General features: G+C 50.9%; 1 protein-coding gene across 2 annotated transcripts in view; it reads right to left on the minus strand.

The window, feature by feature from the left end:
• The window catches only part of IQSEC3 (IQ motif and Sec7 domain ArfGEF 3), a 72,326-nt gene extending 47,437 nt beyond the window's left edge, over positions 1-24,889 (minus strand). For both annotated transcript variants that reach the window (XM_040972243.1, XM_040972242.1), the window contains exons 1-2: positions 24,366-24,889; positions 3,535-3,618 (exon numbers count right to left, since the gene is read on the minus strand). In XM_040972243.1, coding sequence (XP_040828177.1) covers positions 3,535-3,618; positions 24,366-24,889 — 608 coding nt within the window. The remainder of the gene's footprint in view (positions 1-3,534; positions 3,619-24,365) is intronic.
• Positions 24,890-25,126: the final 237 nt, after the last annotated feature.

A 25,126-nucleotide genomic window follows, 5' to 3' on the forward strand; every position in this document is an offset into this window, starting at 1 on the left:
AGTGGGGTCCCGCATCAAGCCTGCTTTCTCTTCATCCCGGACAGTGGGGTTCCCCCATCAAGCCTGGCATCTCTCCATCTCGGATCCCTCATCTGCAAATGGGAGAGGGATCCTTCTCACATAATTAAGCAGAAGGAAATATTGAGTGCACTTAATGCAGGGTCCTTGGCAAGTTTCTAGAATATATTTGCCAATTTCATTTATTTATTTGAGTGGGATGGAGGAGCAAGTGAGAGTGAGGAAGAGAGAGTTGGAGAGCCCATGCACTGCTTCACTCTAGAAATGCCTGTACTGTCAGCTAAAGCCAGAAGTTAGGAATCAGTCAGGTCTCCTGCATGGGTGACAGCTTGAGCCATCACTGCTGCTCCCCAGGGTCCCTGTCAGCACGAAGTGGGACTCATGTGCAGAGTTGGCACTCTGACATGGTCTGGGTCCAGCAGCATTTCGGCTGCCACACCAAACACCCAGCCCAGACCTGGTGTCTCCCATTGTGGAGAGAGGGTGGGGTGGGTGAGAAAGAAGGAGCAAAGATTGTGACTGAGTCAGTTCTCTCTGCTGGGGCCCAGAGTGGCTCCAGACCCTCAGGTCCTCTGGCACTCTCTCCTGCCTTCGGCTGTGGGCTGTTCTTTTTCCTTTCCTAGCAACGCTTCTTCTATTTCTCTAACAGAAGCTGCTTGGTAGTGCCATGAGCACCCATGGGGACAACAGGACTGCAGTTCTACTGGGTGCTGGGAGGCTGTGGCCAGCTTAGGTCACTGTGCCAAGTGTCCCTGAGAATCTGGCAGGGGGGGGGGGCTGTCGGGAGGAAAGCAGGGCAGTTCTCAGTCCTGTCTCCTCCCAAGAGCAGAGAGCTGGAGCAGGAGCTCTTGGCAGGGAGGCAATGAGGAAGGCCCATGCAGGGACCAGCTCTGCTGCCTGTAGTCCCAGCCCTGGGCCTCCTTCCCCAGCAGCACAGGCTGTTTGCCTTGCAGGGTTGGGGAGCCAGGCTAGCCATAAAACTTCCCAGCTGTACCCAGCTCCCTATCGCCTAGCAGTGGGCTCCCCTTGCCAGTCCTGCACTTTCCCAACCTGCTCTAGGGAACTTCTTTCCCTTACAGATCCCAAGATAGACCTGCCCCTGATTCCAGGCAGGCCCTTCTGCCACCACGTGGGAGGCTGGGAAGGCAATCTTGGTTCTTTGGGAGGTTTTGGCTTTCTAGGACAGAGTGGTCTGGGCTGCATTCTGCATATGGTGACTCTGGGCTAGGGGAAGGCATGGAGGGGTGGGGGAAAGGGCCAGTGGCTATTGTCCACAGGGTTAAGAGCAGGTTGTTGAGGGTCTAATGGTGGCAGAGTGAGTTAAGGATGGAATTCGCTGAGAAGCCCACAGCAGACAGATAGTTGGAGTGACACATCCATAGGGCCTCCTTCCAGAAGAAGCCACAGGCTTGACATCATCCAACATACAGGCAGAGAAAACAGGCTCCAGGAATCTATAACCTCGTCACACAGGACATCAAGGGACAATTGGGATCTAGAGGCAGTGGCTGGAGCCCTGGTTTGCATCTGGACAAGTCTTGCTGCCCCACATAGAAGGCTGCAGCAGGTGGGCTGCAGCAGCTTGCTGGCCTCTCCACAGACCCACGTTCAAGAAATGCTCCCCGCCCCACTCTACATCCACCTCTCACAAAGTCTCCAGCCCTCACCTTTGGTCCTTGTGCTTACAAAGGAAAGGTAGAAAGCAAAGTTTTCAGGAACTAAGACATTGGATTTTCTAGCATCCAACTTCTTCCCCTGGAGCTCCAGGCCTAGGCCAGGCAGCAGCTTCCCCTGCCTGCATGTGCTCCTGCCTGTTTAGGCTGCCTTCCCTCTCCAGTGCATTCACTGAATTGGGCTGAACTCATGGGTGGGAGGTAGACTAGAAGCTAGAAGTATGTTGGAACCAGGACCACCATAGGAGGAAGCCAGGGTCCTTGAGCATCTTATTCCACACACTTGTCCCTCCCACAGCTGCCCTTTGCTTCTCTCCAGCTCTCCCATTGTTTCCCTCTTCCTTCTCATTTCCAGGTGAGCTACTTAACATGTTGGTGGTTGAGTGTCTTCCCAGCAGCACCTAGTGGATAAAGAGTGTCTCATGGGCTCAGGTTGGCCTTACTCATTAAATGTGGCAGAAACAAGCCAGGGTCTCAGCTCTGCCTTGGTGCTTCCATTCTGTTGCCTGCCCTCCACCATGACCGGCCTCAAGAACTACCTAAGGAACTACTTCCTTAGAGGGTTTAAGGACCTGCAAGGTGTCCCATCTTTGGGGCCCACCTGCCATTGTCTTTCACTCGGAGCCCTGCCTTGGTTTCTGACCCTAGCTGTCTTCTGAAGGCGGGGTGGTTTTGCACACCCCAAGGTCATCATTGCTCACTAATGTCTAGGGATTAAAGGGAAAATGATCACAGAATCACCCCTCTCTTAAGCCTGCCAATGGTGAACAGTGGGAGCTAACCACCGTCTGATGTTCAAATGCAGGGACTAGCACATATGATGTGATTGTGGGCAAGCCCTTCAACTCTCCTGACCACCCCACCCCCAACCTCACCCCCAAGAAGCAGGCGTAGTAGATAGATGCCTGCCAGTCACAGTCTGTTGCTCTGAGGCTCAGGGAGTTTCTATACTTTCTGGAGTGTGTACACTTTCTGGAGAGGCCAACTCCTTCATCACACACAGAGGGAAACTGAGGCCCCTGGAGTTCTGACACTTGCCCAATTTCATAGCTACTCATGAGAATGAAGACATTGAAAAATTTAGACCAGAACTCCACAAAAATCCATAAATGAAGAAAAGAGAAATGTACAAAACTGAGGTGAGATCAGAAACTGAGTGGAAAGAACCAAGTGTCAGAGATGGAGATGCACGCAGATCTAGGTGTAAGGGAGGGAAAGGGATGTAGGCAAGGAGGAAGTGAAACAGAGAAGCCCAAGGGCAGAGAGCCAGGAGGATAGGGGGTGTTGGAAATAACCATGGAAATAAAAACAAAGACAAAGGCAAAAAGCCCAGGACAGCAACATCGAATTCTGATGTCCCAATGCTTCTCTTTCCTTCTTAACTAACTTGGTAGGGTTGAGAAAGCTTTAGCATTAAAGCATTTTTTTGAGAAGAGAAAGATTAGAAAGGAAGATGTAAATCTTTGATTATAAAAGGATGGCTCAGGCACTGTAAATTGGTTGAGCACCCCTGAATCTAGAACCCCTATCATGTGATTGGGACATTTGTATACACAACTGAAGCTCCCTTGACATTGACAAAAATCATATCATACATGGTCTCTGGGATGGAAGAAGTGTGTGTTTGGGAGTTGAATTAAATGGGATAATGACCTTCAATGGTGAAATATATCTTAAGAGTAGAGGAAGTGAAGAGAAATGGAAGTGCAAGGAATGAGACAGGAACAAACCAACAAGACCACAGGAGACTCAGGGAGAGGAAGCCAAATGCCCTAGTGCTGTGTGCCTTGTCCCAGAGGAAGGAAGGTAGGGTTGGGGAGGGAGGAGGGTCCACTGATCTCACCTTTGGGAGGCCAGGTCAGAGCAGGCAGGCTTCTGCTCGGTGTCAGCAGCTGGGCAGCAGAATTGGTGCAGCACAGTCTCATTCCTGCAGGCAGAGCAGAGGGAGAAGATCAGACCAATACAGTCATAAGGAGGAGGTCTGGTAAGGCTGAGCCAGGCTGGACCCTGGTTCTTCCAGGCACTGTTGCATTTTTGTCTTGTGATTTGTTGCCCCTAAATTTTGGAGCCCCTAAATGCCATCGAGTAGCCAAACATTGTTCCAAGGAAGAAGGAAGTCCTGAAATTTGTCCATTGATGCTAATGACAACCATTTATGGACAGCCTCCAGGATGGAGCTTCTCTGCCCCACTTACTCTCCCCCATTTTGTACTTCTTCCTGCAGGCATCTCTCCTACGTGACTGACCATTTACCCTGCCCAGGGCACCTTTCCTGGGTGTCCATTCATTTAATATGGAAATCAGGCAGTGGGCCTGGAGAAGTGCTTCTCAACCCTCATTATGTATTAGTCACCAGGAGATTTCCAAAAATACTCATGCTGGCTCTGGGCCCTAGGGGCTCATAGCCATGTGATCTGGCCCAGCTCCAAGGCTCCAGGGCTAAAGGTCTCAAGGCAGAGGGACTGAGGGGTGTGGGCCAGATGATGATGTCTAGTATGCAAGATTCTGACGTCTACCATGAGCCACCTGGGATTGAATACTGAAATCACTTCCGTATTCAGTGATGCCAGCCTATTGTTTGGTTCTGGGCATTGTTAGTGTCAGATCTGGGCTGGCCCCAGAGATGGTCTAAAAAGGATTTTCACACTTCTTTCAGTGGAAGAGCATTTTGCTCCAATCCACGTATGACCAGAAGCCTGCTTTGTAAACAACAAAAGCAGGTCAGCTCTGTGGTAGCGCATGAACTGCCTGGGCCACTTCAAAAACTTCCCAGCCCCACGGTCAGTGGCTACCTTCCAGGCACCTCTGAGAGCCCTTTTGCTCAGAGCACAGGACAGAAATGCTCCCTCTGACTGTCCTCATGTGCGCATTGGAGCCTGTCTTAATAGGGCAAAAGCAAATTTAAGAGAGATGATTATTAAATTTGGAAAAAAAGAAGAAAATTACAAGGAAAAAAAACTCAGAAGGAAACTTGGGAATGAATTTCATTTAGATGTTAGGAAGATTTAAGCCACAAAGCTGAAAAGCCATGAAGGAACACCGAGGACATGTTAACTGACATGAAATGAAAACATTTTGTATGAAGAGAGATACCCTAATATGCTGTAAAAGGAAGCGTAGACTGGGAATATCCTACACTAAACTCCAACAAATTACTAGCAAATGCAGTGGGGAAAAAAGGAGGACTTAGAAAGTAAAGGGAAGTAGGCAAAAGATGGAGACCAAGGAGTCAGCAAAGACAAGTAAGATGCCCCAACTCGCTGGTTAAACAGGAAAATACAAATTGAAGTAGCACTGAGACACCAATCCTCACCTATCACATGGGCAAATCTTAAGATCACTGATCGACAGGTGTTGGACAGGAGATGGGAAGATGAAGGTCTTCATCGATTACCTATGCAGGTGTGCATTTTCACATCTGTTTTCAGAAATGAAAAGGAATGTGTGTGTGGGGGGGCTGTTGTTGTGGCACAGTGGGTTAAGCCACAATGTGCAACACTAGCATCCTATACTGGAGCATAGATTCAAGTCCTAGATGCTCTTCTTTCTATCCAGCTCCCTGCTAATACAGCTGGGAAAGCTATGGAAGATGGCCCAAGTGCCTGAGCCCCTGCTACCCACGTGGGAGAGATTAGGATGGAATTCTTGGTTCCTGGCCTCAGCCTGGCTCAGCCCTGGATATTGGCAACAATCTGGGGAGTGAATCAGTGGGATGAAAGATTTTTTCTCTCTCTCTCTCCCTCTCTCCCTCTTTCTCTCACCTCCCTTTCTCTATCATTCTCTCCTCTCTCTCTCTTTCTCTGTTAAAAGAACTAAAAGCGAATGGAACCTGGCTTTGGAAAAGGACTAGAGAGCATCAGAAACCAGCAGGACCATTGATCTCATTTTAAGACAGGACATGGGCACTTTTCACTGGGATTTTTGTTAATGGGTTTTTGGTTGCATAACATTTATAATCCATCAATGAATAACTGCTGCAACTACAGTCAGATTTTTAAAGGACAAGCTGAAAAAAAATGGACTTCCTCCACCCAACTTACAAATGAGAAAACTGGGGAAGTGGTCTCTCTGGAGCTGCTCCCTGGGCAGCTTCACTCCAGTCATCCAGCTGCATTCACTTCCATTGGCAGCCACGTGAACCCAGGTGGAAGTTCCTGTTGGATGGATGCTAGAAAAGCACTGTGATGAGCCCAAGCCTGAGGCTCAGGCTGATACTGCCCCTGAGCCTCTGTCCTGGTCCGTGGTGGCAAAGCTGCAGCCCCTTCTCTCTCGGTCACTTCTCTTTTGCTTGGGGTAGGCCCGAGTTCTTGCCACCACCTTTGTTCAGATAAGTTTGCAGGGTCTCCAGCAGGTGCACCAGCTGCCACCCACATGTGGATCTCAGTCCCTAGATGTATTCATCAAGCCCCTTGTCTCTCAAAACCTCTAGAAAATCTTTGCTAGGACAAATAAAACAGTGAATGCACCTGCTGATGGGCGAGTTCCATGCCTGGACGTTTCCTCCTGTGCTGTGCTGACCCAGCCCTTTCTTCCCTGTTCAGATGACAGGAAGACATAAAAGATGCTTCCTCCTTGCATCCCTGAAATTAACCAGCACTGTGGTTCGTGAATTCTGAGTCCAAAAATGTCCCTCTGATCAAAGAACAAGGATGGGCAGCTCTTCAAATGTGCTTCCCATGAAACATGCCTTCCGTGCCCAGTTCCTCACCCCTGCAACCCCATTTCCTTGGGGTATAAACTGATGTGTGCAGCAAGATGATTCTCAGTAGATTCCACAATCCCCAAAAGTCCTGAGCCTTCACACAGTGTCTTGGACCTGGACTTCAGCTGCTTCTCACTGCTGCAGAAGCAAAGAAAGGAACAAGATCCCCAGAGGGTAGGGTGCAGTCACCGCCTTCTGGGTGAGCCCCAGCCTGCCCTGCTGCATGAGCCAGGGAGAGGCTCTCTCAGAGTCACCATGGAGCATCAGAGTGCCAGGTTGTGAGGTGTGAGGGGTGCAGCTCCAGGCTGAAGTCCAAGGGATTCTGGAGCTGGGAGGTAGGGCATGGGGGTTGCAGGGTAGGGGAAGACTTGAGGAAAGTGGCAACGGAAGAGACATGACCCATTTTTAGCCCTTCACTCTTTTTTTTTTTTTTTTAAGATTTAGTTGGAAAGTCAGATCTACAGAGGGAAGGAGAGACAGAGAGAAAGACTCTCCAAGTGACCACAATGACCGGAGCTGAGCCGATCCAAAGCCAGGAGCCAGGAGCTTCCTCTGGGTCTCCCACGCAGGTGTAGGGTCCCAAGTCTCTGGGCCGTCCTCGACTGCTTTCCCAAGCCACAAGCAGAGAGCTGGATGGGAAGTGCGGTTACTAGGATATGAGCTGGTTGCCATATGGGATCCTGGTGCATGCAAGGCGAGGACTTTTGCTGCTAAGCTACCACATTGAGCCTAGCCCTTCACTCTTGGAATTCCCAGAGAGAGGGAACCTGTGGTATCCTGGTCAAAACTGCCTTTGTGAACCCTAATTTGTAGGATCTGTGGCTGTAATTGGGATTCATCCTTTTCTGGCTTTAACAGTCCCATATCTGTGATGGTTGGGACTAGGGTTTGCCTATAATGTTAGGCCAAATTCATGCAAGTGAGCAAGTGAGAGGCCATTAGATCACCAGGGCATGCCCTTGAAGGTCTTCCCTTGACAGGGTTATTATAGAAGCCTGAGTTGGGGACAGGGCAAGGTCTTCTCCCACTACTTCTGGATTGGCATGTGCTCCTTGCTCCACAGGTCTCTGCCGTCTGCTCTGTGTCCTATTGCTGCAGACAAAGCCTGCACCATGCTGTGTGAGCTTTCAGCCTCATACCCTGTGAGCTCAATAACTCCTTTCCTTTCTAAAGAGAAGCTTCCACAGATATGTTACTCCTGAAAAGCTGACTGGGACGGCTGGCTGTTGGTGGGTTGTGAATGAGGCAATAGAACCTGCATGGGAGGCAGCTCATGCACTCAGAACCATGCTTCATGCATATCCCTGCTTCTGCCAGGAGGATGACGTGGGAAGAAGTGCAGGGGACTTGGGGAACGCAAGACAAGTGCAGTGTTAGTCTGGGCTTCTAGTCCAGAGAGCAATAGCTCACCAGGGAGTTCATAGAATTCATTCAAGCAAGACAGGAGAAAAACTCTGTAGGAAAGATAGCGTGCACCAGCAGAAACGGGGGGTGGCTGAGGCTGAACCAGAAAAAGGTCCTACTTCTTAAAGAGTTGGGAAGAGGAGAGCATGTATAGGTGCTAGGGGAGAAACAGCAGGGAGGGGCAGGTGGGCAGGCTGGAAGGAGAAGAAACATCAGGTGCAACACGTAAGCCAGGGCCAGGTTCTCAGCATCCTGAGAGGCTGCGCACCTAAAACATCTCACATCTATATTTAGACTCAGAATTCCTGTGCCCTATGGTAAAAATAGGACTGATGATGTGCGCAGTGCTATGGTGAGTGACGTGGGTGGAGGGATGAGGAAGGGGACTCCCGGCAGGAAAGCACTAGGGGTGCGGGGAAAGGGGAAAGGGGGGCAGTTCTTTTCATTTTTTTTTTTTTTTTACAAGAGGAGCCCTCACCCACCAGTACACCAAGCAGAAGAGACCATATTTACTGCTCCGGGTTTTGGAGGGAACTCTCTGAGAGCCTTGGGAAGGGACCGTCCTGAACTCCAGGAAAAGGGAGGGATCATCAAGTCTTTTGCAACCTCCACGCCCACACCCTCAACCATCTTAGTGTTATCATCACTAACGCTGGTAGAACCTAAGTGGTTTTTTTTTCCCCCACTTTATTATCTCACTTCCTCCAGAAAACTTTCTCTGCCTCAGTACAATGATGGAAAGAAGAGAAGATACTCATACTTTCTCAAAAGCCTCTTCTAGTCCCCAGTGCGGACCAGGTTGCCAAGTCAGAACAAGTTTGCCAAGATAAGAACAAGTTGTATGCTGCATGATTTCAATACTTCAAATAAAGCTACCTGAAGTGTTGTGGTGCTGTCATAACAATTAACATACAGACTGAACCAAACAGAGAGGCTAGGAACAGACCCCGGCATAGGTCGGCAACTGTTTCTTGGACAAAGTATCAAGATAACTCAGAAGAAATGATCACCTTTTTGGTAGACGGTGCTGAGACAGTTGACTATTGAGTTCAATCTCTGCCTTGTACCATGTACAAAAGTTGAAATGCTATACAGTAGTGTGTGCCTCACATCACATAGCAAACTGGACAGCTTCTCAAAGAGTACATAAAAGATACCAGTGACTTCAGAGTAAACACAGAAGAAAAAATGGCCAAATTAGACTCCACTTAAAAAATAACAACAAACCAACTTTTCTCTATGATTCTGTTAAAAAGATCAAGAACTCTTGAAATTCAGTTAATACAATGACTGACAATGTGTTAGGAAAATTGTACAACAGATTTAAACAGATACTACATCAAAGAAAACATGTTGGTGACCAATAAGCTCAGAGGAAGAAGCTCAACACTGGCTATTAGAGGAATGCAATCTAAAACCACAGCCTCTCTAGGATACTATAATAGCCTCTCTAGGATAACCACACTCTGAGTCCAACAATAGCAAGTGTTGACATCGGTGTGGAAGAGACCGAGAGACGTGCTCATACCACACAGTCTTCACTTCTACCAGGCACTCTTGCAGAAGCTTGACTCAGAGCAGGAATCCACGTGGGGCAGGACTGTAACAGGAGGCCCCAGCCTGTTCCTCAGTCTATACTCACCACCCCAGGCCAGATTCAGAAAAAGTCTTCCTTTTAGTCCTCAAGCTTCATGCTGCCCTCTCTCCCTCTTTTCAGCCAGGCTGAGTGGCAACTGCCAACAACCCCAGAAGCCCATCCAGGTGCTTGGCAGGAAGCCTGTTTGTCTGACCTCCTGCACAGAGCCAGGAAGGTTTCCAAGCTGGGCAGCAGAGTATAACCGGTGGGCTGATGGCTGCCTCTTGGCAGTTTTCCTCTCAATAGCTCTCATGACTCCCTGGCAGACAGGTGCCTAGGCAGTGCTGGCCTGTGGGGTGGGTCAAGTCCTTCAGACCTGTGCCAGCCTTGGGGTCCTCCCAAGTCCTGCCTCCTATCCTTAGTCAACTATGGCCAGGCTTGTAAGAAGACATGTTCCGATCGGTGATAAGTGTAGTGCCTCTGACTTTAGAAAACATGCTGGAACGCTCTAAGAATAGTTCTATAGTGGATGCTGTGTTATTATTATTGGTGCCGTTTGATGAGGGAGCAAAGGCTAGCAGAGGTGTGATGCCCTCCTGAGAAAGATTCTCACCTCATGTCCCTTCTCTGTTGCACACCCGCCCCTGGTGCCCACTCTCACTGCATTGGTCGACTCCAGTAGCCCATGGGGGAGGTAGCCTCTGTTGAGAATAGAATCTTTACAGCACAGCCAGACTCTCGAAGCTAGAGAGAAACAAAACCTCACCAGGTCAATGCCCAAAGCTTTAACTGACTTCCAAGTACCAGTATCCCTTCCAACCACCCTCTGCAACCTGACTCCCTGTAGAAACACCTGTCTTCTCTTAGTGGAATTGGTTAAGCTCTAAAAACTTATATCCACTTGTGTGGTTATGCAACATTTGTACACAGGACAAGAATCTTCACACCTTCATGCACCCACAGACCTATGCACACATGGCTGAACACACATATCTCATTTCCTGCACATGTTCAGAGCTCTTGTTAGAACGCACAAGAATTTGAATAAGCTCCTAGTCTTGCTCTCCACAGAACTTCCTAAACCTAGGCACACGTACACGCACATGCCTCTGTTTGCTCACATACTCACTTTTGGATGGGTTAACACTTATCTATGCCTATGAGCATGCAGGGATTTCAAAAACTTTTTGCACCAAAATGAACTTCCAATTTCCATATCCATGAATTTTTTGAGGTCCCCTCATACACATTTTCAAATACAACCCTGTGGCATACACGGGCATCTATGCATACACAAGCAGATAAATACCCACATAGAGGTGAGACCAATGGTGCTGTGTGCCCTGTGGTCACGTGGGTCATACAGTGATGTGCTGTACCTCAGGAGTGCAAATTGTCCATCTGCGGCTGCATGGCCTACATGACACAGTGTCAAGTTCAGAGATGCAACACGGGGAACAACTGTCATATGGGCACTCTAGTTTTGGTCCAGGATAAGGCTTTGCCAGGGGCGAAGAACTTCCATAGCATAGGGGAGTCCCCTGAGAGTGGGGACAGCTGTGTTGTGATGTGGAAGATGAAGGCTCGCCCGTGGGACCTCAAGATGCCACTGTAACCATGTGACCTCGGTGAGCCTCAGGGATGGCTTCAGGGTGGCAAGGGTGTAGAAGATAATACATTGGTACAAATGCTCAGCACTTGCAGGAATTAACATTTCTGGATGTTGAAAGGAAGGCTGAACAAGTGAGAGAGACAATGTGGAGGCGTTGTAAATTGCACTCTAGGGCTTTCTCTGTGCTCCAGCTTGCTTTGCTGGGTTCCTGGACGCCGTCATTCCTCAGCAGAAGTACCCATTAGCCATCCACCCCAGAGACTCCTCCAGGAGGCCGGCCCACGCCCATGGCCTCTCCTCTCATGTTCCCCCCGAACTACTTTCTGTCTTCTGCTGTCCCAGTCCCAGGACCTTGGGTGTGTTGAGTGCTTTCCCCATTGTCTCCAGGGCTCTGTTCTATATTTAATCTTTCCCCTGAGTGGGTCTTGGAGGTCAAGGTTGCTGACCTCACAGAGGACTTTCTGTCCTTACGGATTGATACCACGCATGTCAGAAGCCCTTACTCGCTGTCATCCCTTGCACCTGAGCTCCGTCACAGCCAGGTCTCTGACTTGTTCAGAGTCCCCAGGACCTACTGTAGAGCCTTTCTGTGCGAGTGCCCAGTGCACACTTCTTACATAAATACACACAGGTGGCCCCTGCCTACCAAACTAGCTTTACGTAACAGTAGTGCAGTGAGGTTGCCCTCTTCTCTTTCTCCTGTGCCTCAAGGCTCACCTTATTCTAATCCCCACCCCCTTCCCCCCGCCGGCCGCCCCAACTGGCCTCACTGCATACAGCACTGATGCCAACGTCTGCGTGCCTGTGATGAATGAGTGGGTTCAGGCTGATCCACCCTAATGGATTTTTAAGCAGGGAAGTGGCGTCAGAAGCCCCCGAGAGCACATTTAAAGCAAACGTCATTTTCCTCCCCAAACTCCCCCACTGCCTGACAGTCTCCAGGGCTGAGAGCCAGACAAATGCGCTTTGAACGAACTTGTCTTAGGCGTCTGCATGCGTGTTACTGCAGTTGTCTGCAGGAAGGCAGTGGAGAGCAGAGGCCCCAAGCACCAACTGCCTGAATCCAGATCCGTTGATGAGCAATCGCCTGCATCTCAGGATACAGAATGGAGCTGAACACAGGAAGCCTTATTAGGACATAATGAGAATTTCTGGGGGCTGCCTTTGGGCACTGGTTCAAGTCCCAGCTGCTTTACTTCTGATGCAGTTCCCTGATAATGGGCTGGGAAAAGCAGAAGAAAATAGCCCAAGTGCTTGGGTCCCTGCCATCTATATGGGACACCCAGGTAAGGTTTTGGGCTCTTGGGTTGTGCTCAGCCCAGCACTGACTGTTGCAGCTATTTGGGGAGTAAACTAGTGGATAAAATGTTTGTTTCTTCTCCTTCTCCCTCTGTCACACTCTCTAAAATAAACAAATCTTTTAAAAATATTCTTAAAAGATTTATTTTTATTGTAAGGTTAGATATACAGAGAGGAGGAGAGACAGAGAGGAAGATCTTCTGTCCAATGATTCATTCCCTTAGTGGCTGCAATGGTCCGAACTGAGCCTATCCGAAGCCAGGAGCCAGGAGCCAGGAGCTTCTTCCAGGTCTCCCACGCAGGTGCAGGGTCCCAAGGCTTTAGGCCATCCTCGACTGCTTTCCCAGGCCACAAGCAGGGAGCTGGATGGGAAGCGGGGCATCCAAGACATGAACCATCACCCATATGGGATCCTGACATGTGCAAGGCAAAGACTTAACCCACTAGACTACTATGCCAGGCCCTCGAATAAATAAACCTTTTAAAACAAAGCAGCACGTAGGCACCGAGTCCAATGCCCAGCCCATGTGAGGGTACAGTATATACCAGCCTTCATAAGATCATGACTTTCCCTTGGGGTGTGATTTTTCTCGATTTCTTTGCTGCTGAGGACTGGGTATGTCTGTGGTGAAGGTTGACACCTGCCGTTTCTGGCTAGAGGAGGAAGTAAAGGTGTTGGGAGTCCACCATTTGAAAGAATAAGCTGTGTCCTGCCTGGAACTCCCCTTGCCTCCACCCATCACCCGATTTCTTTACCTCCTTTCCTAACAAAACCTAGCAGTGCCACTGCTACATTCCTGTTCTACATTTCCCCACACTCCATCACTTCTGACATTCTCCTGTGAGGAAACTTCAAACAGTTTGCTAATCACCTACCTCTTAACTTTGTTTGTTGGGGGCAGGTTAAAACAAACTCTGGAAATGCTATAACTTCACTTAGATTATATATTTGAAAGGTACAAATTTGTTTTCACCTCCCCAGAAGGTAATTTTATGTATTTGAAAAACAGAGTGGAGAGAGAAGAAGAGAGAGAGAGAGAGACTGACTTCCATCTACTGGTTCCCTCCCCAGCCACAACAGCCATGGCTGAGCCTGGCCAAAGTCACAAACCTAGAGCTCCATTTGGGTCTTCCACGTTCTTGGGCATTCCCAGCTGTGTTTGCAGGGACTCAGAGCAGAAGCACAGCAATGGACTTGTTATGGGATGCCAGCTCAGGCAGTGGTTTTATCTGGCTGTGGTTTTAATCTAGCCTTTCTCTTTCTTAAAGCCACATAGCCAAGCTTTCACCGTATTGCTTGACTAAAACTGTGCTTTCTGGGGTCACCAATGGCCTGAATGTTGCTAGAGCCAATGATGGTGGTCTTTCCTCAGCCTCCTTCTTGGGCCAGTCCAGACTCTGGTCCTTACCTAGCTGCCTGGTGCCTCTTGCCCACTCAATACCAGTACAGCAGCCAACTCCCGGGGCAGCTCTTTTTGTTCTTTTGTTGTTGTTTTAATTTTTATTCTTCATGATGCATCCATAGGTTCAGGAATTTCCCCTCCCACCATCCCCTTTTGCCCTGTGTGTGTACACACAACTGGACGTGTACATAGCCCACTCCTGCAAAGCTGCAAGAAAAACTGCTAGCATTGGCGGCTGTGGTGTGGTCAGTTAATGGGAGTGAAATTCTTTGTTCTCATTTCCTGCATTTTTATATCTGGAGTCAGGTCAACATGTGATCTATTGGGAAAAAGTAAACGCAGCTGGTAAGAAATACAATGGGACTGACAAAATCTACAAGACAAGGCTACATGAAGGCTTTATGCGTGTCTGGTATAAAAGCATAGGTCCCCCGGCAGAAGCGTCCAGAGGCCAGTGGCTCCATGATTCAACAGAAGCAGTTCTGATTTGGGTTGACCTGGGGCTGTGTGGGTTCTGCTTTGGCCAGCCGGAACTTAGATGCCATCAGAAGGAAGCAAGGCAGGTCAGACAGGCAGGTTTGAGCCAGGGTGGCCACGGAGTAAGGCAGAGCCTCCTTGTGCCCACACTGAGTGGCCCACAAGGCCACGTTGGGTGCAGTACCCTCTGCAATCAGCGGGCACCACAGGGAGCCATTAGGCAGGGAGTAAGAGCCTTAACAAGTGCTTTCTGGCCCAGTTATTCTGTCTTTCTGGGAGGGGCCCCAAACCACAGCAACAATCATGGTTTGGGCCCTGACTGGCGCCTGGCTTGCGGTGATCTCCAATATTTCACAGCAGCATATCCCAAGCAGGCAAGTGCTATTCATAGCCACCCCCCCAAAACCCCCGACTAACAGAGCCCATCACCGCAGTGGACCTAGCTAAGATTCAACTCCAGGATCATCCTTGGAGCTACCGCCTTTGCAATCAATGCTTAGGTGACGCAGCACGGAACCCCTCCGGTGTTCCTCAGGTCCAGGGAGGTGCGAGCGCAGCTGCGGGAGGGCTGTGCTCGCAGACGCCGTGGGCGGGCGGGCAACGACAGCAGCAGCGGTGGCGCGCTCCGTGCCGGGCGGGAGGGGGTGGTGGGAAGCCGGGAGGCGCCGAGCCGGGCCTCTGGAGCGGAGCGGGAGGCCGGCGGCGAGCGGGCGCGGGGGCGGAGGCGCACGCAGGGGCCCACGGCTTCCCCGCGCCAGCAGAGTCCGCCCCTGCGTGGAAGCGCGCAACGGGCGCGGGGGCGGACGCGAGGGGCCGGCTGGGAAATCAGGACTTTTCCCAGGTTGGCCTGTCCCCTGTGCGCGGGGAGGGCACGCAGGGGCGCGTTCGGGCTTGCGAGGGGCCGAGGGGCACTCCGCGATCCCCTCGTGCTGCTCCCTGCTTTTAGGTAATCATGGCCAGAGGGAGCACGGAGGAAATTTCCAGGATTTCTGGAAGCTGGAAATACGTGAATCCACCTGCTTCTGCATAAGGGCCCACAGGGTCTGCCTCCGTTGTTCTGCAGCGGGAGAAGGCTTTGAGAGACTCCTGCCGTGTCCCCGCCCCCCTCCCGAGATTCTCTGCTCCCGTTCAGCCTTTCTCACTGCTAAGCCAGGTCTTTCCAGGCCGCAGGGGCTCCCTCCCAGCCGGGCTGTTGGAGGGGAAGGGACACCGAGGCCCCAGAAGAGGGAGAGGGGCTTGCGAGGATGGGCACTGCACTAGAGCTCCCGTGTGGCTGATGGAGAGGGTGGCGGCTCTCTCGAAAAGTCCTCTGGCCTCCCCTTTCCGGACTGTGCCCATCGATAAGCTTCAAGAATGGAGAAGGGTGCCAGCTGAGTATGTGTGGGAGCGCCATTGCCCCAAGGCCACGACAGGAAACGCTGCTGCGCTAAGCCCCCAAGCTCGGCTTGGACAATTGCTTTTACAGAATTTTGTTTCCGTTTTGTGAAGTAATGGTCGTGTGGAGAAGAAGCGTTAAATGATAGACTGTGGTACTGCTCATTATTAAGAAATGGTAGATTCCTTTGCACCTGCCTGGGGGCAAGCAGCCAGCTAGGTTGACCTGGCATCTCCGGAGACTTGGCCATGCTTAGGCCAAGGTCTCAGGCAGGGGCAATCCATGGTGCAGCTGTCTGTGTCATCTGAACTTCTGCTCCCTCACCTCTACAGAGGGTCCCTACCCTGCCCACTCAATGCCTAGGCAGAGTGAGGAATCAGTGTGCAGGAGGAGGAGGGTGGCCACGGGTGACCCACCTCCATCTCACAGAGTGGGGGAGGCAGAGAGAACTGCCTGGCCCGAGGGAGGTAATTTGCCAAGCAGAGAAAGGAGGGCGATGTGGAATCCTGGCAGTGTGACCAGGCAGGGACACAAGCATGATGCTGCTTGCTGTTGGATGTGGGTTGGGTAGTCCTGCAGCTTCCCCTGCCTGTCTTCAGTGCAATTGCCAGTTTCCAGCTGCCCCCAATGAGTCCACAGACACCTGCATCCCACCTGTGCTCCCTTCAGGGTTCCGACATGGTCCCACAGAGATCTGACACTCCCCGTGGAGTGAGAAATCACAATAAAAGGCTTTGAGCCTGGGTGCCGGTTCCTGTTGAACCTCCCAGGCCAAATGGTGTCTCTCCTCTCTTGCTGGCAGAGTCCAGATCCCCTTCTTCTCTGCACCCTCACAGGCTCATTGCCCACTGTGGGTGGCACCTGCTGCCCAGGCCATGTATGGGGACTGGGAGGAGTAACTTCCTGCCAGAGTTTGCTCATTCTTTGTTCCTGCTAGAATGTCCCTGGCTGACAGAGCAGTGAGTAGAGGTGAGCAGAGAACAGGGAAGGCTTCTATGAACTGAGAGAAGCGTCCTTCCCCAGCCCTGGTCCTCTTCACTTCCCATCCAACTTTCTGAGCTCAATTCCTAAATCACATGTTCACCCATGTTGCATTGCGGCGAAGTGTGCTTTTGGCATGCTGCCCTGGGGCCTCATCCTCAGCCCAGGAACTGTTTCAAGACACCCTCCTCCCCCAACTCGCCCACCACCCAGTCAGCAATCTCACACTGGGAGGTTCCCTATTAAGGCTAGGTCTCATATTCTGTCTTCTTTGGACTTATGGGATACCAGCTCCTGGCCTGCTGGTCCCTCCTGCCCATATCTTCCAACCATATAGAAAAGTCATGTGACACTCTGCCTTTCCCAGGTCACTTTCAGATCCTGGAATGACGCAAAGGAACTTACCATGGCATTCCTGCATTCCTTTTCTTAGAGCTTTTGTGCATGAAGCTCACTAGAAAAGTCCTTTCCACAGCACCCCGCCTCCCAACGAATTCATGAAAATTCAGTAAGGGTAGCCCTTTGCCACTCTCTTTTCTTTACTGGGACCAAGCAAAGCAATTCCAACTCCCTGCAAAAGCATACTGGAACTAAAGAGGCGAGGAGACTCCACAGCCTCCCTCGTGAGCCTCCTGCACTGGCCTTTTTTCTCAGTCAGTGCCAACATGGTATCCTCCTGTCTTGTCAACACTGCCACCCTGACTTGCTTTCTTGGTCCATCACCATAGAACGTCGAGAGCATTGGATGAAAAGTTAAGAGAATCTAAACTCCAATTGGCTGCCATTAATCAGGTTGGAAACCTGATTATTAGTTTTCTCATGGACTAATAGAGAAGTTGAGGCCCAGTGCAGTAGCCTAATGGCTAAAGTCCTCACCTTCACATGCTGGGATCCCATATGGGAGCCACATCCAATCCCGGCAGCCCTGCTTCCCATCTAGCTCCCTATTTGTGGCCTGGGAAAGCAGTCAAGGACGGCCCAAAGCCTTGGGACCCTGCACCCATGTGGGAGACCTGGATGAAGCTCCTGACTCTTGTCTTCGGATTGGCTCAGCTCTGACCGATGCGGCCGCTTGGGGAGTGAATCAGCAGTCGGAAAATCTCTCTGTCTTTCCTCCTCTCTGTATATCTGACTTTGCAATAAAAATAAAATAAATAAATAAATATATTTTGAAAGAGAAATATATTTGGGGCCAGGTGTCATGTGCTTGACTCCTCAGAGATTCTGGGGTCCTGATCTGCTCCCCAAACTCCCTAAATCCTTGCAACTGTGGTCTGAGGGGAAAGGGACCCATGCAAACCCACAGCAAGGGACTCTTCTATGGGCATACACACGGAAAGGCCTCTGACACACTCTTTCCACAGTTGAGGAGGAGAGGTAGCATGGAGTACAGTGACTGGGCTCAGAGCCACCAAACCTGTCCAAAGGGTGTAACAGCACATCCCTGCCCCTCCAGTCCCACCGCCTCCACCCCCACCCCAAGGGCACACCGTATCGCTGTCCCCAGTGGCCTCTCAGCCGTCCCCTTCCTGGAAGGGAATTTTAGAAGCCACATCTTTCCTTTATGCTTTCTCTTTCCTAGGAGGTCTCTTACCTTACAAAAAACAAAACAAAACAAAACAAGCAAACAAACAAAAAACCAGCCTTGGAGACAGAAATCCTGAGCCAGGAAGCCCTGTTATGTAGGTCCATCCCTGAACCTACACCACCACATCTCGCCTCTTCTCTCGGGCCTTCCCTGCTTTCTGACCTCAGAATCATGCAAGGCAGAGGTCTACCTTTCATTCCATCTGTGGGAAGTGGGAATGGGTGGGGAGAGAGGCTCAGCTGTCATTCTGTAAAAGTGGGAGGCACCTTCCAGGTGCAGGTTCTACCCTCTCCTCCATCTGACACACACACACACACACACACACACACACACACACACACACACACACACACACTATTGCCCTAGGCAAGCCGTTGTCCCTTTCCCTGGATGAGAATGCAGCAGACCTTCTTTTAAGGAATTTGGGGAAATATCTTGACTTTCCAAGATCCTGAAAAGAAGCATGAATAACCTTAAGGAGCAATAACAGAGAATTCATTTGGGCTCAAGGAAGCTGTGGGCTTTCCACTGTAGCTCTGCCAGTGATGGGGACTGGTCCTGCCTGGTGCTCTCCAAGGTGAGTTCAGCATTCGCTTTATCTGGAACAGTTCAACTGCATGTCCATAGGAATGGGCTGGGGAGCAGGCAGGGGGGCGGGGCGGCAGTCTGACCGAGTGAAAGGAATCCCGAGCACAGGTTCCAGCCGCTTGGTCTCTGCTGTGTAGCACCAGAGGGCTACCTTGTCCTCAGCCTGGGTTCTTGATCTGCAGCAGCACTGTGGTGTACTGACCACTGACAGGATGCTTGACACAATGCTGCACAGATGATGCTAATATGGACTTTGCAGTCACCCTTGGGAGCTGATGTTGTTCCTCAGTTTGGAAGAGAAAAAGCAGAGACTGAAGTAAATAATACATGTAGGATGTCACAGATGGTAGCTGGGAAATAGGTGTGCCTACACAAAGCCCATGTGAGTAACCACCTAGACCCTGGGGTTCTGTATCATTCTGTGGCTTCCTCAAGTTCCTTTCAGCCTGCAAAATCTGCCATCTCCCTCACCACCACGATTCCTTTCTTGTTGCTAATGCTCTCATTGTCCAAGCTGCCAACAGCCACTGCTTTCCTCTGTAGGGAAACACAGAATTCTTTGCAGCTTCTAGGGGCTGCGCTTTGTGTCTTCCCAGGGAGACAGCCTGACTTTTCAGGCTTGGGAAGCTGCCAAGGCAGTGTGTGTGTCCCCAGGACCTCCTGCCACACCTGGTGCTGTCCTACGTCCAGGGGCTCTGACAGTGTTTTTGGCCACAGTTGGGAGAAGATGTCAGATTCCCTTCAGCAAAGGCAGTTTGTCTTAAACCCTTTACATGGGGCTTAAACTCATGAGTTGGGTTTGTTTTCCAGCCACTGGCCAAGCTATTTCATTCCACTCTCCTTACCCTTCTATTCCCCCTGCCTCCTGCCTTGACCCTAACTGACTCTGCCCTTAGGCAACCTTGGGCACTCTGGTTGCAGGGAGAGCTGCTGAGTCAGCAGGATGGACTCCATTGGAGCCAACAGGGCAACGTGCCTGGAAACTGTTGTCAAGCCTTGTTTGTTAATGACGTGTGTTTTGGGAGATCCAGGAGGAAGCAGAAGGCTGAGCTAAAGCAAGGCACAGGGGTGAGTAAGATGTAGGGTGTAGGGTACCACTGGGTGTACACTGGGTGTAGGGTACCCAGGCAGAAAATGGCTTGTTTCTTTCAGAGCTGTATTCTTTGTAGGTAAAGAAGAGAGGTAGTCAAGGCTCTTGGAATAGCAGGTTCAGCACCTTGGTACAAGTACCCCTTCCTCTACATCAGTCTTAATTAATGAGCAAAGAAACATCCCCGCCATTTGCAGTGGACTTATCCTAAGCCCATTCTTCAGCCCATTAGCTGGCAGTGTTTGGTGGGCTGAGGAAGGAGAGAGGCATAAGAGGCTTTCTCAATGAATGGGCCTTCCTTTTGTGCTGAGGTTTTCCTTGTCCCGCAGACTGGCTTATTCTGGTGGAGAAGGGGTTAGAACAGTGGGCCACCGTGCACTGTATTGTCAGAGTATGGATGATGTGCAGTCTCCATGGCCTGAATCTTCTGGGCTCTGTTCCCTTTCCAGCTATCTTTAGCTCTCACTATTCCTTGACGTAAAAATCCTTGACTCCAATCAGGAAAACCTTCCCTCTCACTCTAGACATGATTTGTGTGCTTACCCCTTTTCACCCTGTGGCTGTTCTGGTAGAGGATAGCCCCAGCAGCTGTGATATGCTTACATTTGTTTTAATGTTTCTACATCTGTGACTCCTCTAGGCTGAGCAGGGGGCCTCTTGCTCCTTTCCTATCTCTCCACAGCACAGGATGTAGGATTGTGAATGAAGCAGACACTTGTTACATATAGTTGATTGACTGATACACCCTCACATTCTCTGAATAGCTTCTAGGTTGGACCAATCATGAACTGCCACCTTCAATCAGACAACTCTCATTCAAGAGGAGTAGAGACACCTGCTCCAGTTGGTGTCAGAGGCCATCCAGGCTAAAGCAGCACATCCAGATGATCTAGCCTCTTCGGCTTCCAGTCACTATGAGTTCAAGGAGTTGCAAAGATGATTCAAGATTATTTCGTGCTGAAAGAATGAGGTAGGGAGGAAGCAGACTGCCTTCCTGTGAAGCTCAAGTAGAAGCAAAGGACAGAAGAAGGGAGAGATAGGAGAAGAGGGGGTTCACAGATGAGAGGGGAAAGAAGGGAAAAGAGACGGAGAAGCGGTGAGGCAGAGGAAAGATGTTGCCTGGGTTCAGGTTCCAGCTCCAGTTTTGATTTTTGTATCCAGCTGTAGTACATGCTGGGAGGCAGCTGGTGATGGCGCAAGTCCTTGAGTCCCTGCTGCTCACACAGGAGACCTGAATGGGATTCCAGGCTCGTGGCTTTGGCCTAGCCCAGCCTTGGCTGTTGCAGGCACATGGGGGAAGTGAACCTGCTGACAAAGGTTTTCCATATTTTTTGCCTTTCAAAGGTAAAACATCTAGGTTTAAAAAGATGTCTTAAAGGAGAAAGAATGTGAAAGGAAGACAAGAGGAAGAAAGGAGGGGGCAGGAACTGCTGAGCCATTCAGGCTTCACTGTGAAGTTAAGGTGTGATCATGGGGTAAGAGCTGAACGTGGATGATAATGCAAGACTCTTACCTGGGCTCCAGCAGTTATCCATCTGTGGACCTGGAGACATGGACAGGTCCTAGAATCACAGACTCTGAACTGCTTCATGGGAAAGGAGGGGGTATGAAGCCAACGGCTTTAGATAGTGTTATGTGCTTTTAACGCAAGGGATTGTACCATGCCAGGCTGAGGCATGGACTTCAGCTAGCAAATTCTGTAGATGTTGTAAATTTTGAGAAAAAATAAAGAGGAGGAAGCTATATTTGCTGCTCTCATTAAGGGGTATAAGTGATGGGGACCAGAGCTTAGCAAGAGTCAGGATGCATAAAGAGAAAGAATTTTAACCCCTGCAGTGGTTAGTTTCCATCCAATCTCTTCCCATACCCAGCCCTATATCACAGCTTCCTTGTATCTAAGGCCATCATCTTTGTGGCTTGAGCAGCTGAAGGAGGCCAAAGAGGCTGGGCTGTTTATTAATGCAGATCAGATGCCGGCTGGAGGCTCGCTCCATCATTTTCAAGTCCCAAATTCTTGGGGGTGCCACCTTCTCCTAGAATTGAGCAAGAGGGGAATTCTAGGGGATATGAGATAAATTGTGTGGTGAAATAGCACATGTAAAACAGCTCCTGGCCACGTGAAGTCCTTAGCCACACCACTGATGCCACAGTTTCACATGATTGAGGCCAGAGATGGAAGGAAAATGGTTTACAACATGATTAATGCTCTGAAGACACTGTCTGCTGTTCCTTGTTCCGATATCAGCATGACCAGTAGGGAACTAACAGGGAGAGCAATCTTCTCCCTCAAAGAAGTACTAAGGAGGCAGCTACTTTTCTCTATCCCAATTCATAGACCTTTCCTTGCCTATAGCCTCCCTGTAGTCCTGCAGCATAGAGAGCTTTGGGCAGAGCATGACAGAAAAAAATGGGGGTCATGGGTAGACAGCAGGGAGAGCCAAATGTGGAGTCAATGAGATCAATTGTTTCCTGAGGTTGGGAAAACTTGGGTTGAAGTCAGGCAAAATAGTGGGGAAAGAAGCAGGTGGTCTGTAAGGCATTCAATCAATCAAGATGTCTCTGGCTTCATATCCAAGCAGGAGAGCTCATGGCATGTTCTTCCTCTCTAAGTCTCTGAGTAAACAGGCTCGAGGAACAAAGAAAAAAGCAACAAGGCACTGGTGTTACTAAGCTCTTAGTGCCTGGCACAACAGCTTAACATGTCCTCTGCTCCTCCATGCCAATTGTGTCTTAGTTTTGCTGTGTTATCTTGGGAAGAAAAAGCAGGACAGGGGTGAAGGAAAGATGAGGACATCACAGTTCCCTTAAGGAGATGGTGACAAAGTGAGGATGCTGTGGTAGAGACAAAAGATATCAAATGTCAGGAGAAGAGGAAGCTGGTGAAGACCTGGGATTCACAGGAAGCTGAGGCTGCCCTCAGGGAGATGGGGTGGAGTAAGACTTCCCCTCAGGTGGGGGCAAAGGCCACCCAGTGTCTTGGAAGAGTGTTACCTTCTGCTGAGTTGAGGGGACTGTGGGGGAACTACTTCCACTTTTTATGTCAAATCAGAAAATCATGAAACTAGAGGGCTGGACAAATGGAGCTTTGGGAGAGTTGAGAAAGAAGACTGTCTCTCCTTGGTGCCTTGAATCAGATGCTTTAAGTCTGCCCACCCAGATCATCCTATGTCATCACCCCTAATTTACCATGGCTCTGACCAAATCTATCTTGTGAACTAGCAGTAGCCTAGCTGTAGCCTAGCTTCTCTAATTCCGCAACAGAGGAGAGAAGAAAATGAAGCTTTTTTTTGGGGGTGGGGGTGGGCAGAGGATAGCAGCAGCAATTCTGTAAAAGTGTCCTCATTGACTGAAAGCACACTAGAAACTCTCCCCATCCCTTCAGCCACTCTGCTGTTTAGCATCACTGCTGTCAGGGCCGGGTGCTAATCGGGCACTGATTTCCCCTGCATGTCCCCCTGACGCAGTTCTTCTATCACCAGTCTAGCAAGAGGAGGGAAGCAGACATGGTCACAGCCTTGCCTGTATGGAGGAAGAAGGATTCCAGGACCTTCTTTCTTCCATATTACCAGATCATGGACTGTGTAAGAGATGAAGAAGCTGGGAGCCCTAGAGTCTCTTCTTGGAGGGATGAACATTTCCTTTGGGACCTAACCTGAGATCCCAGCTATGACCATACACCCAGGAGGAAAAAATGTTCTCAAGTAGTAGCCATATGGAGACTGAAACAGCCCTTTCCTCCAACTAGCGACTCCGTGTGCCAGCCATCTCTATTACCATTCCCTTTCTACAACTGTCAACGACCCTGCACAGACATCCTTCTTGAGTCTGAGGAAAAAGCTATCACCCGACTGAGTGAGCTAAGCTCTCCACTGGCTTGGTGCAGTTTCCTCCCCTCCACCCCCTCTGGCTCTGCAGGAATTCAGAAGGAAGGTGCCCACTCAGGTCGGAAGGCAATCAGCTTCCCCAGATGAGCCACTCTTGGCTTCCACTCCCACTGCCTCAGCTAAAGAGCCAGCTCGGTCCTCCGGGAAATCCTCTCTCTCACCCTTGATCTTCCCGGAGTCCAGCTCCCTGCCTTTCCGCATTTATCCTCTGCCTCAGATTCTCCCGGCCTCAAAACTGTTCTTTCTGTGCCCAAGCCCTTCTAAAGCTTGCCTTTGCCAAGCCTCTGTCATTTTCATAAGCCATTCTCCCTCTCAATAATCTTACCACCCAAATCCTAAATTATTCCCAACTTAAAAAAAAAATTCCTCCAGGGGATCCCAACTTCTTGATTTTATACCCTTTCAGCCTTGCCAGTTTCTAACACCGCCAGTCATTTAAATCTTGTTTCACTCTTCCTCCCACCTCCCACTAGAAGGACTGGACACTCATTTTATCCAACATTTGCCCCAATCTCCCCAGTCCCCCATGTAGTTTCCCCTTTTCCCCAAATCTCTTCTACCCAAAGTCTCCTTACCGCTCCCCTTTGCAATACCCTGCCTTTCAGATTCCCATGAACACCCCATTTCCCCTCCTCACACCCACTTGCTTCCTTTCCTCCAGCCACAACAGCCCCCCTCTCCTCCGTCTCACTCACTCGGGTCTCCTGCCCAGGACGCCCTTGCCCAGGGCGGTGGGGGATTTGTGCTGAAGGAGGTTTCCGGTGGAGGTGCAGCAACTCGGGGGACGCTCCTTGTCCTTGTGGGCGCCAGCCGCTAGCGTCCCCGCGGGCGGCTGGGGTGACAGCGGTGCCTGAGCCCTGCTGTTGGGGCCTGGCTGGGGCTGCGCCACGAGCTGTCCGTGGTGCTGAAGCGCGGAAGGCTCCGGCGCAGAGGGCGGGCGCTGTCCGTGGTCCTGGAGCGGCTGCTGGGCCCCGGCGGCGGGAGAAGCCGGTGGCGGGGCGGGAGACGGGGCTCCGGGCCCCGGCGAGGACTGCGCTTGCAGCCGCTGCTGCTGCTCGCCTAGGCTGCGGTTCTCGGCGCTCAGCTCGTCCAGCCGCCGCTCCAGTTCGTCGATGCGCTGGCGCTGCGTGTGGATGAGGCTCTGTTGGTTCTGCACGATGGCCGTGAGCTCCTTGAGGTAGAGCACGGCCCGCACCGGGTTCTCCAGCAGGCTCTCCATGCCGCCCGCCGCCGCCTGCGCCTCCCTGCGCTTGCCTGGGCGGGCGGCGGGCAGCACCGGGGCGCACGGGAGTGGAGCAGCGCCGCGGCCGGCTCGCCTCGCTCTCTGGCGGCCGCAGCCTCCTCCTCGCCGCCGGCGCCGCGTCAGCGCCACGGAGACTCACACCCGCCCCGAGGGCGGGACCGCGCGGCGCCGGGGCCTCCCCTCCTGGCTGCGGGAGGAGGAGGCTCCGCTTCC

Source organism: Ochotona curzoniae, unplaced genomic scaffold, assembly GCF_017591425.1.
Source record: "Ochotona curzoniae isolate NIBS_2020 unplaced genomic scaffold, NIBS_Ocur_1.0 contig_2235, whole genome shotgun sequence".
Taxonomy (NCBI): domain Eukaryota; kingdom Metazoa; phylum Chordata; class Mammalia; order Lagomorpha; family Ochotonidae; genus Ochotona; species Ochotona curzoniae.